Source organism: Urocampus carinirostris, chromosome 18, assembly GCF_059441175.1.
Source record: "Urocampus carinirostris isolate Australia breed hairy pipefish chromosome 18, RoL_Ucar_1.0, whole genome shotgun sequence".
NCBI classification, from domain to species: domain Eukaryota; kingdom Metazoa; phylum Chordata; class Actinopteri; order Syngnathiformes; family Syngnathidae; genus Urocampus; species Urocampus carinirostris.
In genome coordinates, this window is record NC_142366.1 from 15133687 (window position 1) to 15148136 (window position 14450).

The window sequence follows — 14450 nt, forward strand, 5'->3', positions numbered from 1 at the left end:
TGAAGATTCAAAATGTGCAGACCTTTGTTCAAAAACGAGACTTTGTCATTTCAAAATAAGAGCCGTACTGTCGTTGTAAAATGTGCACACCCTCGTTCAAATACTGCATCAGACTTTGTAATTTTAAGACACTTAATCGAGTTGGAAAATTCTGCACGCCTCCCTACCTTTAAAGCGCTCGGCTATTCTGATTGGCTTTCTCTGCCATTTTTTTTTTCAAAATTTGTTTTCCATTTTATCTTTCAGAGTGTTCAGAGAGCATTAGTGTGATTTTATTTGTTTTGGGGTTTTAGGGGGCCGACCCCCATGTGTCCATCAGACAGTGGACATGTGGTGACAGGGCAGGGGCCCAGATGTCATTCAGACCTCCATCATTGTGTGGCGCACACTTTCTCCTCGGGGAGTTGTTGAGTTTACACTCAACTCACCGTTAATAAAAAAAAATGGATTTTTGCGCAAAAACGAGGATAATGGAAACACACATTTCCTCACCGGGTTAGTCTTTGCCTTGCCCTTGTGTTTTTTATTCATTTTTTTACTTCATTTTTTTTTTTATATTGAGAAAACAAACTAGTTATCTGGAAATTTCCACTCTATCTTTTAGTTTTTTTCTGTATAAAAATGATCTTGTTCTTTTTTGAAAACACATTCATGCCCAGAATATTCTGTAAATAAAAGGGGGAAAAAAAGACAACATAAATTTAAAAGTGCTTTTCAAACAAATACAATTAACAAATTGTGATTTATAATTTTTAATGACTTCATAAATATGTTTTCGGCCCATCAATCTCTAGCACAACAAATCATGCTTTAATCCGTTTTAGAAATGTTTTTCAAAGTGATAAAGAAGTGATTTTTATTTGGCCACGCAATATAAATTAGGTGATTTGTTGGCATTAAATAATACAAACAATTATGAGAGGGAAACAGGAACACTTTCAACGGTTACCAATCAAAGTAAGCCAAAGAAACAAGAAATAAAAGAGAAAAAAACAGCCAAGAAACAAGAAAGAAATGACCAAGATGAAAAACGTTAAACGGGTAGAAAAACAACCCCAAAAAAAACAGACAAAAACTGCCGAGAAAATAACAAGATGCACTGAGACAACAACCATAAAACGAGCAAGAAATAACCAAATAGAACAAAAAACGACAGAGGAACTACTAAGAACGACCCCTCAAAAAACAGGAAAAAAGAAGAAAAATAAACACAACAAGACAACAACCAAAAATAAGAACAACCTATAAACGGCCAACTCACACCCAAGAAAGAAAAAAAACAAGAAACAACCACAGAAAAAAAGAAAAAGAAGAAAACAAGAAAAAGAAGACACCCCCCCGAAAAACAAAGAAATTACCCCCCCCAAAAAAAAACAAGAAACAACCGCAAGAAAAACAAAAAAAAACAACAACAAGAAAACAACCCCCCAATAAAACAAAGAAACGACCAAGAAAAAAAAACCAAGAAACAACCAGAAAACAACCAGAACACAACCCCCCAAAAAATAAAAAACAACCAAGAAAAAAAAAATAAACAACCAAGAAACAACCGCGAGAAAAAACAACAACAACAACAACAACCCCCCAATAAAACAAAGAAACGACCAAGAAAAAAACAAGAAACAACCAGATAACAACCCCCAAAAAATAAAAAACAACCAAGAAAAAAAAACAAGAAACAACCAAGACACAACTGCAAGAAAAACAAAAACAACAAGAAAACAACCCCCCCAAACAACAACAAGAAAGCAACCACCTGATGAAACATTGAAACGACTAAAAAAATTACAAAAAGAAAACAACCCCAAAAACAACAAAATAAACGACAAAAAAAACACCCAGGGCACACCCCAGGGGGAAAAAAAGAAGAAGAAAAAAAGAAACAACTGAGAAAAGACCGCAAAAAAAACAAGAATTAAAAAAAAAACAACAAGAAAACAACCCATAAAAAGCAATCAAGTTAACGACCAAGAAACAAGCAAGAAACCAAAACTTTTCAAGATAATATAAATAACATAATAAACACCTTTGACTTTAATTCCACGGACGATAATCCGGATTTAAAAGATTGATCCCAGTATAAGGTTGATAACTTGGATTGTTTGCACCGTCCATATTTGATTCCCCTGTTTGTCTGCATCCCGGAGTCACAATAGGGCTGCCCGGGATTTGCCTGTCTGAAAAACAAAAACAGGAACATTACAAACCTTTCTGAGGAAAAATCATGTCATTGTTGGTGTATTATTTATTATTTTTTACAACTTTCAAACAAAATTCAATTTTAATGTTAGGAATTCTGGCTATTTTTTGACTGCTTTGGCTATTCCGCTTGCATTTGTTTCCTTAATACGCCCATTAAGAATTATTACGTAACACTCTGCACGAAATTGCTTAAAAAGGGGAATACATTTCAAAAAATAAAGAGAAAAATATGATAAAAGTGAGATAAAAGTAAAAAGCTAGAAAAAATGAAATGAGAGAAAAACACAAAAAATAAATAAAAAAAGAAAAGAGAAAAACGAAGAAAAAGAAAGCAAGAAAACGACAAAAAGCTAAAAAAAGACGTTTTTATAATGATTTATTATTATATTACCAATAATAATGTAACATTACGCAAAAAATAATTAATAATTTAAACAAAGCTTTGATTCCACTAAATTATGATAGCATTTATTTTTTCACGATATACTGAACTTTAATCGCTTAAACGTTTTTATAGTAATTGACTTAAAAGTCAAACAACTCAAAATTTTGGAAAATCACATCAAAAACAAAAAACTATACAACAAAATAGAATATCTTATATTCAATCAACAACTTTATTGCAGCAACAACATTGAAGAAATGCATATGAACCAATCACAAGTCTCGAAGGGATCCAACACCGAACGCGTGGGGAGCCGGCCCCCTCCACGTTCACTCAAATAAATAACCGAAATCTCCTTACTTTGATGACTGTTGGCGTGGAATCGAAGCTCGTGTTCGGCGTGGAACGAAGCTCCGCACTTGTCGCAGGGGAAAGCGTTCTTTGGACGGGAGTGGGTTCGCCGCACGTGGCTGTCGTGGGCGGCGTGGGAGGCGAAGGCCTTGCCGCAATGCGCGCACTTGAAGGGCCGCTCGCCCGAATGTTGTCGGATGTGCGTGCGTAAAATGCTCGAGGCGGTAAAAGCCTGGATGGAAAACACAATTCGACGAAAATAACAGTCAAAAACATTCTTACTGGACCCAAAATTCCTTCAAATGTCTCAAAACATGAGAATTAAACACACGGCGGTAATCTATTTCCTTATTCTAAGAGAAATGTGACAAATTCAATTGATGATTCACGGATCCCTTAAAACCTCCTGTGGTGCGTCTTGGGCAAGGAGAGCCTGGCAGTGCCCATCCCTTTCAGGGCTGTTTTTAGGAGTACGGGTTTGCTCCCCCATGAAACAGACAGTACTGGTTTCCATCTGATTAATAGCTTTCTCATCTCATCTCATTAGCCGTACCGCTTATCCTCATTAGGGTCGCGGGGGGGCTAGAGCCCATCCCAGCCATCTTCGGGCAGTGGGCAGGGGACACCCTGAACTGGTTGCCAGCCAGTCGCAGGGCACACGGGGACAGACAACTCATTCGCTCATTCACACCTAGGGACAATTTGGACGGGCCAATTCACCTGAAATGCATGTTTTTGGAACGTGGGAGGAAACCGGAGTGCCCGGAGGAAACCCACGCAAGCACGGGGAGAACATAAAAACTCCGCACAGGAAGTCTGGAGCTGGATTTGAACCCACGACAGGTTCCCATGACATGAACTGTGCCGCACAAGAGCTAACCACTGCGCCGCCGTGCTGCCCTTTCAATCAATTATATTTATACATCAAATTTATCAGGGTTGGGTAGGGTTACTTTAACTGGATTACTTTCAATGACTTTTGGATTACTCCAATACCAAATATGCTAATAAAAGACAAAAGAAACTAAATATGAATAAAATGACTACATTTTGTGCAGACTTGTGGAGTAACGGAATACATGGAACGGCAAAATTGATTGAATTTCTTTTCATTTTGTTTCTGTGGCATTTTATGTTAGTTTTGCCGGAGATCAAAGAGATCAAAGCCAGGAGAGAAAGCTTACCACGTGTTGTGAGTCACCATTTTATTCATATTTAGTTTCTTTTGTCTTTTATTAGCATATTTGATATTGGAGTCATCCAAAAGTAATTAAAAGTAATCGAGTTAAAGTAACCCTACCCAACCCTGAAATGTATATATTATGTAGGACAAAAAACAGTCAAAAATGTCTTGATTGTCATTTTCTTTCGCCCAAACATAATAATTTCACAAAAAGTAGAACACAAATTATTCCCCCACTAACATAGCTATCTGGATACTTGTTTAGCTTTGAAGCTATCTCTCTGCCTAGCTTTTTACATTTTTTGCATGCTATCAAGCAAAGATTTTATCTTTTTTTGCTAGTTATCAAGATAAATTTTAGCCTCCTTTCTGGCTAGCCAACTAGCTTTCCGTCTGGCTATTTAGATCATGCACAGACTTGCTCCCTCATATCTTTCAGATTTCATTTCCCTCTATGTTCATGCTAGGAGCCTTTGCTCGGTAAATGCTGGTCTACTTGGGATCCCAAGAGCCAAGAAGAAATTTGCAGGTTGGAGAGAGTTCTCCATTCGGGCCCCGGTGCTGTGGAATTGCTCTTCTCATGAGATTCGATCTGCAACCCCAGTGGAACTGTTTGAATCTAGGGTTAAAACACACTTCTATTCTATAGTTTATGAATGACCAATAATTTATTTTGGTGAAATATGTGTATTGCAACATCCATTGCAGCCCGGTCATCCTGTAAGGGGGATGACTTCATACCTTCATTTTCCTCATGTTGAGGTTTTTGAGTTTTTCATTTTCCTCATGTAGGTTTTAGATCAGGGGATGGTGTAATAATAGTCTGTAGTTTGCAATAATCTGTGGTCTGTGCAGCCCTTTGAGACACCTCGTGATTAATAATCATGACTTGACCTATTTTTTTATCCTTTTCGTGGTTCAGTATGTTTTTAGATTCGGCATTCTCTCAGGAAGTAGAGCGCTCGTCTTGGGATCAAGAGGTCTCAGGTTCGATCCCAGCTCCTCAGTGTTATGTCAAAGTGTCCTTGGGCAAGACACTGAATCCCTAATTTTCCCAAAGCAGGTAGTTGCCTTGCATGGCTGACACTGCTATCGGTTGGTTAGTGTGTAAAAGGGAAAAGTGTGAAGCACATTTTAAAGCGCTTTGGGAGGTATTCATTGACTTGAAATACGCTACATAAATGCAGACCATTTACTATTGAAACGTGTTCTCAAAACAAATTTGTATTAAACCATGTACAATTTTAGTATTTTGTGTCATACATTGAAACACATTTAACACTAATAGGAGTGAGTATTTAAACAAACAGTTTTGAATAGGTTTTACACTGCACACGTTACTATATTACCTCGTATTAATTCCTCAGGGTGTGACTTTTCGTACAATGCAATTGTGGTGACGCTTATTTGGTCAGTGTGGTGTAAAATAATAAGTCTTATTAGAGTCAAATTAACTCTTCATTTAGTGTTAATTTACAGTCGGGGGGAAATAATATGCATTCACTGGGAAGTTAAATTTATACTGGTTATTTTACTGCGCAATCTATGAAATTCTTTCCAATGATAAGTGCTGAATTTTATCATTAATCATCCATTATATTTAAAAACAAATCATGAACGATTTAAATACAGTAAAAAAAACGACTTTAAAATAATTATAATGTCACCAAATAGCTCATAATATCATATTTAAAACACATAGCGGTAATCTGTTTATTTTACCATTAAGGGCACAATTTTTAATTGCTATTTACCTATCAAATAAAAATATTGATATCCTAAAAGACTGGAAGGTTTTTATTTACAAAGGATAAAATAATTATCATTTTTATGAGGCCCACAAAGTCGCTATAATGTCTCCAAATATCTTACAATAGTATAATGAAACACCCAACAATAATTTGTTTAATTCTCTTTAACGAAAATAGCGAAATGTAATCGTTAATAACCTATTTATCTAAAAACCCTCATTTTTATTCGCCCCTAAAGTCGCAATGATATCTAAAAAATACCTTTTAAGATCACAATGAAACATTTTAAGGTCATTTATCTAATTACTTCAACAAAGTTTCATCGTTAATGATTTATCCGTTAAAAAAAATTTAGTATGTAAACTAAGAAACTCTCAGAATGATTATTATTATTTTAGAAAATAGTTCTGCGTATAAAAATACCACAATGTCAATTAAACACGCAACGGTAATTTGTTTAATTCCGTTAAAAACGAAATACGCCGGTTCAAATTGTTAACTATTTATCACTTAAAATAAATACATCATTATAAACTAAAGAATCTACCTTTAGATTTTTTAAATGAGTTCTGCACAAATAAATATCATGATATCATCATTAAATGCGCAACAATTATCCGTTTAAAACGGTTCAACGAAATGTGCCACAATTAGTTGTTAATTATGAAATCAAATAGATCATGAAAGTCAACGAAACTTCATAATATTCCTGAAATTCTTACTCATTATTATTCAAGAAAGTATTTCCACACAATTATGTAAAAGAGGATGGAACTAGAAATTGATGAATTAAAAAAATAAACAATTTAATGTAGAGTTTTTCCCACCTTAACCGATACCAGTTTAATGTATTATATTGAGTCGGCCCTAATATTCTCAATTAGATAATAAAGTAGTTAGATCCGCTTTGTACAAATATTTATATTATCTTTGAAAAGTATTAGCTATAAAAAATAAGGTCCTTGACACCATTAAATAAGTTATTTGAGTTATTCTGTGTGTTAAATATTTTAAAACCCCGAAAAAATAGTTATTTAACTAAATAGAAGTTTTTCACTCAATATTATTTACTGATAATTAGCTCCCCATTATTCTGATCTTGGGGAAAAAAAAGCAATTTTCATAATTTACTACATAACATTATTTGAATAATTTTGTCAGTGAAATATTTCAGAAACGAAATCCATGTTTTACATTGAAAGTGAATTGAATGATTAAAGAATTGCATAATGAATTATAATTACTTTTTCTAATCCAAAAAAACTGCTAAAGAATTCGTATTTATTTACAATAAAGTCAATTTATTCAAACAACAAAAACAATATTAACCACGATAATATATTAAAATAAAAAAATCAAATGTTTTTAAAGCCTAAATCTTTGTGTGCATTTTTCAATGAAAAGAATAAAAACAAAACACTCTAATTCTGATTTTTTTTAAATGATTAGAAATGATTTACAATATTTGAGGCGAAAATAAGGAATAATAATCACGAATGTGTTTCTTTTAACGGTTTTGTGCATTTTTTAATAAAAGGACTTTAGAAAAAGATAAAATAGATGGAATTTAAAATATTTCGGGAGTTTTTTTTTTTTCATTATTCCTGTAAGATAATGAAATTCTATTTGCAATACGTTTCACTACACTGTTATATAATTTTTTTGTAATAATGAATCATTTTCATGTTCATGTTCAAAATTAACTTAAATATTAACCCCTGAAACATGAATTAATTCGGGCTCCGTCTTAATTCCTATTTTATTGTTTCAAGTCATTTATTTGGATGTTGTGCTGAGAAAAGAAAAACAGGAAAAAAACAAAAGGGCCAAAACAAAAATAAATGAAAGTAGTTCCTCGGATATTACCTTAAACACAACCTAGCGTGTTTGTTAAAAAGAAACGCGTCGTGAAAGAAAAAGAAGAAAAAAAGCACGTTGCGTGATCCTGTCGTTGTAAAGTGGAGGAAACAAAAGAAGAAGGGTCGAGGGGGGCTCTTAGGGGGTGCGGGGGTATACATCTGCCCATCATTAGCATGGAAGTGTGTCGTTGGAGTGCGCCCGCGGAGGGACACAAAAGCCTGGAGCACAATGCGGCTCGCGTGTAGTAAAAACCCAACACGTGTCTACTTCTTGCAATTCCCAATACAGTTAAAATGTATTGCTTTCTTCCTTTTTCAATCTCTTTTCCTCTTATTCTTCCTCTCCTCCTTTCTTTCTCACTACTTTTTTCTATCTTTTTCTCACTTCCTTTCCTTTAATTTCTCTTTTTTTCTCACATTCTCTTGTATTTCTCTTTTTTTCTTGGATTTACTCTTTTCTTTCCCCCTCTCTCTCTTCCGTTCTGTTTCTTTTATTCTCTCTTTTGTTCTTACTGTTTCTCTCATTCTTTCTGCTGTTCTTTCTGTTTCTCTCATTCCGCCATTCTGTTTCACTGTTTTTTTCTCTTATCTTTGTCTCTTTCTTTGGTTCTTTCTGTTTAGCTCACTCTTTCTTTCATTCCTTTCGTTTCCCCCATTCTCTTTCTTTCTTTCTCACTACCCTTTTTCTCACATCCTCTTGTATTTGTCTTTCTCTTATTTACTCTTTTCTTTCTCTCTCTCTCTCTCTCTCTCTCTCTTCTGCTCTTTCTGTTTATTCCATTCTCTCTTTTGCTTTTTATGTTTCTCTCATTTTTAATTTCTTTTGTCCTTTCTGTTTCTCTTATTCTCTCTTTTTCATTCCTTTTGTTTACCCCATTCTCTTTCTTTTTTTTCTGTTTCTCTCATTCGTTCTTTCTGTTACTCCGTGTCTCTCGCTTGTGCTTTCTCCCTCTCTCCCACACACATTCTCTCTCTCTCTCTCATTTTAACTTTATTTCTCCGTCGTGCACCTCTCCCTCTCACTTGTTCTCTCGTTTTCTTTCTTTCCTCTCTCTTTCTCTCCCTTTCTTTTAAAAAAAAATAAAATAAAGTATTTCGGTAGACATTTAACTGAATAAAACATGAAGATTGGCTATTTTTCTGACCTTGTTGCAGTAGACACACTTGTAGGGCCGTTCTCCGGAATGAACTCGCATGTGTTTGTTGAGGCTGGACGACTGAGAAAAACTTTTGCCGCAAACTGTGCACTAAAAAAAATAGCATCACAACAGTTTATTATTTTCCCTGATCGTATAAAAAATGATCTAATTAATACAATAAATAAATAAAATGAATTTGCAATGACGAAGATTCCGATAAACAAGGAATATTCCAGACAAAAGAACACGTGATTACTCTCGTCCATTATCGGCTCTGAAAATGAACATATATTCTGCAAAAAATAGGAAAATAAATACATTTGAAAATGTAGAGAATAATAATTCTAAAAAGATAGAAAAAAATGACAAAAGTACGTCAAAACTAGAAAAGAAAAATCAGAAAAAATAACATTCTCAGGAATTTATAAGGGAAAAATGAAAATATTCTTAAAAACAGAATAAAAATATAAAATATATAAAAATATATAAATAAAAAAAACTGAAAAACAAACTATACTAGAAGAAAATCCAAAAGAGCAGAAGCAAAATCATCCTGAACAACAACAACAAAATATTCTATATATGAAACTATAACTACAAAACAAATAAATCAGAAATAGTAAAAAAATGAATTTTATTTAAAAAAAATAGAAATAACAAAACTAGGGAGAAAACGATCTGAAAAAAACCAAATAGAAAGAATAATCCAAAAAAATACAAAACTACCAAAATTATCCATTATCAAAACAGGAAAATAAAATGTATTTAAAATAACAGGAACAAGAAACAATTATGAAAAAGTAAAAGATATTCCATAAAAGGTAAAAAAAATAAGCAAAACTACCTTAAAAAACAAAAATGAAAAAAATCTGAAAAATTAGGTAAAAGTTACAAAAAATATATAGAAAAACTACTTAAAAACAGCGAAAATATATATATATATATTTTAAAAAAACCTTATATCTTTTTAAAAAACGGAGAAACTAGAAAATACAGCAATAAACATGCTGAAAAACAAAAAATCTGAAAAGAAATTCTCAATAACAGAGAAACTTATTCAATAAAACAGAACACTAAAAATACTACGAAAAAAAACACAGAACTGCTTAAAAAAATAGAGAAAAAAAAAACATTTTTTCCAATCTGCTTCTAAAATGTCATCTTGGTTTCTTAAGTTGATGTATGTGTGAAGTACCTTGTGGGGCCGGTGTTTCTCATGCACGTGTAGTACATGTATGCGCAAGCGGTCTCGCTTTTCGAAAGATCGGCTACAGAGATGGCAGGGGAACTTGCGGTCCCCCCGGTCCACGCAGCGTGTGTACTTTAAGTGCTTGTCTCTGTAGTACTTGTAAGCGAAAACCTTCCCGCAACGGTCACATTTGAAACCTTCTCCGACATCTGCTGGGGGGAAAAAGGTGATCAAGTCTCTCTTGGCAGAGGATCAAGAACATACGCCTCACCTTCGGCAGGGGGCAGTGGATCGTTCTCCCGGTCAGGACCCCTGAGGGCGAGCGGGATGCCCAAAAACTGCACGTATCCCTCCCCGTACCACACCAGGAGCTCCTGCTCGCTTGCGATCTCCTTGCAGGCCTCGTAGAAGATCTGCCCATTGACCTGAACCGCCGCCAGGTTCTGCTCCTCGGCAAAACGGGCACACTTGACCAGGGACATCCAGTTACCCGAACCACCTCGCCCGTCCACGAAGTGGCTCAGGCGCCCGTTCTCAAACACCTTCGAAAAGAACAAAAATGTGATGGTTCTTCTTCGCTGAGGATAAAGAATATATGTTTTTTCCCCTACCTCCCACATGAGGGTGTTGTCGTCGTATGTTTTCATCTCGCTGGTGTTGACCAGTTTTCCCAGGAAGGGTCCGAATCGGGTTCCTTTGGGGACGCTGCTTTTGGCCTGGGTAAAGACGCCACAGTGGGACACGCCCCCCCACCACGCCTGCACGATGCTTAGACCTGTAAGCAAGAACATAGGATTTTTCTTTGAAACAACGAAAAAAATGAAAAAATGAAAACATTCCAAAAAAACTAGAAACAAATATTCCCCAAGAAATCTGAAAGAAAAAAATACTAAAAACTTAAAAAAATATATGAAATACAAAAAAAAATGTAAAAACAGAATTCAGAAAAACAGGGAGAAAATTAAAGAAAAAAATCTGAAAACATACAACATAAATTATGATTAGATGGGGAAAAAAAAAAACCTTTAACCAGAAAAAAAATCTGAAAACAGGGGGAAACATATCCGAAACACTAGGCTCTATTGACTTACTCATGAATGAGTTTAATACTACCCTGGCTAGTGTCCTGGATTCCATACTGCCCCTACGCCTTACCTCATTGTGCGGTCCCTTCTCAAGGTTTCTTCATTTTCCTCATGTTGAGGTTTTTGAGTTTTTCCTTGCCCTCATGTAGGTTTTGGATCAGGGGATGGTTTAATAATAGGCTGTGGTTTGCAATCATCTGTGCAGCCCTTTGAGACTCTCTGTGATTAAGGGCTATCCAAATAAACATGACTTGACTAGAATAAACAATAAAAAACACAGAACAAATAATATTCCCCAAATGGCCGTAAAAATACTCTAAAACTATAAAAAAATAAAGGAAAAAAACACAAAAAATATTACAAGAAACGAGGAAAAATTTGTATACAAAGCATTCAGAAAAAATACAAAAAGTATTCAAAAAACTGAAAAATGGAATAGAATATATTCAATAAATCTTCGTTACTGACCTTCAGGAAGGTCCAGAGTTTCCTTGTCCAGGGGGAGGATGTGACAATCTGAAAGGAAATCAGAATTACAAAAAATATTGTGATAACAGGAGTTTGCATGTTCTCCCCGTGCTTGCGTGAGCTGCATTTCAGGTTGGATTAGAATTACGGTTCAAAAATACAATATCCTGTCAATTATATTCACCATTTCTCTCAAAATATGTCTTTTATATTTTCAAAACATTTCAAAGTAAATGTAAACAACACACTAAAATCGTTAAAAGTTATGATTAAAAATGCTTATTTAAATTAATATGTTGACCATCCCGCGACCCTACTGAGGACAAGCGGTGTAGATAATGGATGGATGGATGTTGACCATTGTATTCGGAATATTCACAATATTATACCTTGTATCTTAAAATGTACAGTATAATTTTAATAAAACATTTTAAAGAAAAATAAAAACGAATTTATCTTGTCAAACTGGAATTCTATACTATATTGACGGAAAAAAATGATTGATTCTTCTTAATGTAACAAAAAAATAATAAAATAGCTCAAATATATATATTTAGAGCTAAATATATGTATATTTCTGTCTTACCTGGTTTATCCGGCAAGGCGACCCCAGAAATGGCGTGTCCACCCCCGCCAGCGGCCGTCGCGTACCCGTACAGCACCGCGCGTAGTTCGGCCTCGCTGAAATAAAAGCGGCCTCCTTTCTCCGGGGATGGCGGCCCGCTCCGGGGCGACCTTTTCGGGGCAGGCGATCCGGAAGCGTCGGAGGAAAAACTTCCAGTGGCGGGGCTGCCGCCAGTTGAATCCGAGAGAGACACTGTCCCTACGGCGGCGACGTGCTCCATCTCCGGCGGGGGTCCCAGGTAAGGCCACCCCCGGCCGGCGAACATATGGTAGGGGGTGAAGCCCGGAGCGGGTGGAGACTTGAGCGGGTGGAGGAGGTTGTGGCTGCGGGGGAAGAGATCCAGGGGCCACGGGTGGTGTGGATGGTGGAGCCCGGCGGGGTAGAAGCCCCGGGCGGGGCTGGCCTTCAGCATGCCCACTTGGGGGTGTCCGGCCTCGGGCACCAGGGGGAGGTTGGACACTGTGAGGAGCATCGGAGGGTCACTTGAAAGAGATGTTTGAGTTATTATATATATATATGTATATATATATATATTTGTCGTTTATGGTTACAAAGTGTTATTTATATATTGTTATATTTTTCTATTTTTAATCAGCGCATTCTAAAAATCGATAGTTTCTTATGCATCATTTTCGGAAAAATAATTTAGAAAGTTAACAATATTTAATTTTTACACTTTATGAAAAAAATGTTGAACAATATTAAGTTTTGTTTAAAAAAATCATGAAATAAATGTAAATCGAACCAAGTTTGACTTAAACATTGACACCTTTACATTTTTTATAAAAAAATAATTGTGAGAAATTGAACAATATTCATGTTTAATTAAACTGCTTAAAAAACCGTTTCTTCACCCATGTTTTTTCCCCTATAATTTGTGACTATTTAACGGTGAGTTAATACTTTTTATGAAGTTTTATGAAAACATATTGTGAATAGGCGAACTTTATTCCGGATTTTAGATAAAAGTAGACAATATTGGAGTTTTCTGAAGAATTGTGGAAAAAAATTGTATTAAAAAAGCCGGCCATCTTTATCCGCATGTTTTTCCTCTCAATAATAACTGCAAGTTGATAGTGATCTGTTTAAGGCCATACCACTCTAAGAACACCCGGTCTCGGAAGCTAAGCGGGGTCCGACCTGGTTAGTACTCGGATGGGAGACCGCCTGGTAAAACTAGCTGTAAATAAGTCATTTTGCGCACGCTCTGCTGCGACAGCACTGAGTGAAAGCTGGTCACTTATTATGTCTGATAAAAGACCAAAATGATAGTGGACCATTCTAGTGTTTTATGACAAACATAACAGTGAAAATAAATGCTAATAAATTTGGTAGAAGAAATATTTTTTTCAATTATTTTTTTTTTTTACATGTTACATTATATCCCCAAAAAACGTTTTCTTTTCTTAATTATTCTTCTTGACTTTTCTTTTTTTCCTTTTTCTTGTGTTCTTGCCAGTTTTTTCCAAGCTCTTTTCTTTTTTTTTTTCCTTTTTCTTTTTTTTTCCTTATTCTTGTTTTTTTCCTGTTGTTTCTTACTTTTTATAGCCTTTTGTTTCTTTTTTCTCTAGCCTTTTACTTCTTTTTTTTCTTCCATTTTCTGTATTTTATCCTTTTTTATTCATTTTGTTCCCTCTTGTTTTTCCTTTTTTGGTGTAATGATAGTCTGTAGTTTGCAATAATCTGTGGTCCGAGCAGCTCCTTGAGACTCCCTGTGATTAAGGGCTATAGAAATAAAGACTTGAAAATCAAATGTTGAAGCACATACAGATTCCATTATTTTAGGAGTTTTAATGTGATTAGCCAAATTATCGTAAAATCAGTCATTGTAAATCAGTGTTTGTGGTCAGTAGTTGATTAAAGTTGTTATTCATATGTTAAGCCTTGTAAAATGGTAAACTGTCACATACATGTACATCTTCTTTCCTTTTGTGTGATTACACATTTTATGGCATCCTAGTTTTAATCTTCGTCCACATTGTACACCGGGGTCGCAGAGAAAATTTCAGTGACATTTTATGTAAATGGCATTAAAGACAATCTTGAATATTGTCGAAAATCTAATAATATATATGCTGTAAAATTAACAAAAATACGGAACTATCAAAGCAGCATTCAGGAAAAAATATAGAAAATCCTCACCTTGAAACTCTTCAAATACAAAAGACTGCATTAAATTATAAACAAAAAAAAAACAATAAGCAAGAAATCTT

At 35.0% G+C, this 14450-nt stretch overlaps 1 protein-coding gene across 1 annotated transcript; it reads right to left on the reverse strand.

Moving 5' to 3' along the window:
* Positions 1 to 2034: 2034 nt before the first annotated feature.
* On the reverse strand, positions 2035 to 12709 carry prdm14 (PR domain containing 14). The gene is made up of 7 exons (XM_088322659.1): positions 12199 to 12709; positions 11613 to 11660; positions 10331 to 10834; positions 10066 to 10268; positions 8877 to 8978; positions 2948 to 3170; positions 2035 to 2177 (listed from the first exon to the last, which is right to left on the reverse strand). The coding sequence occupies exons 1-7, from the start codon at positions 12707 to 12709 to the stop codon at positions 2035 to 2037; spliced, it is 1734 nt and encodes a 577-aa protein (XP_088178785.1).
* Positions 12710 to 14450: the final 1741 nt, after the last annotated feature.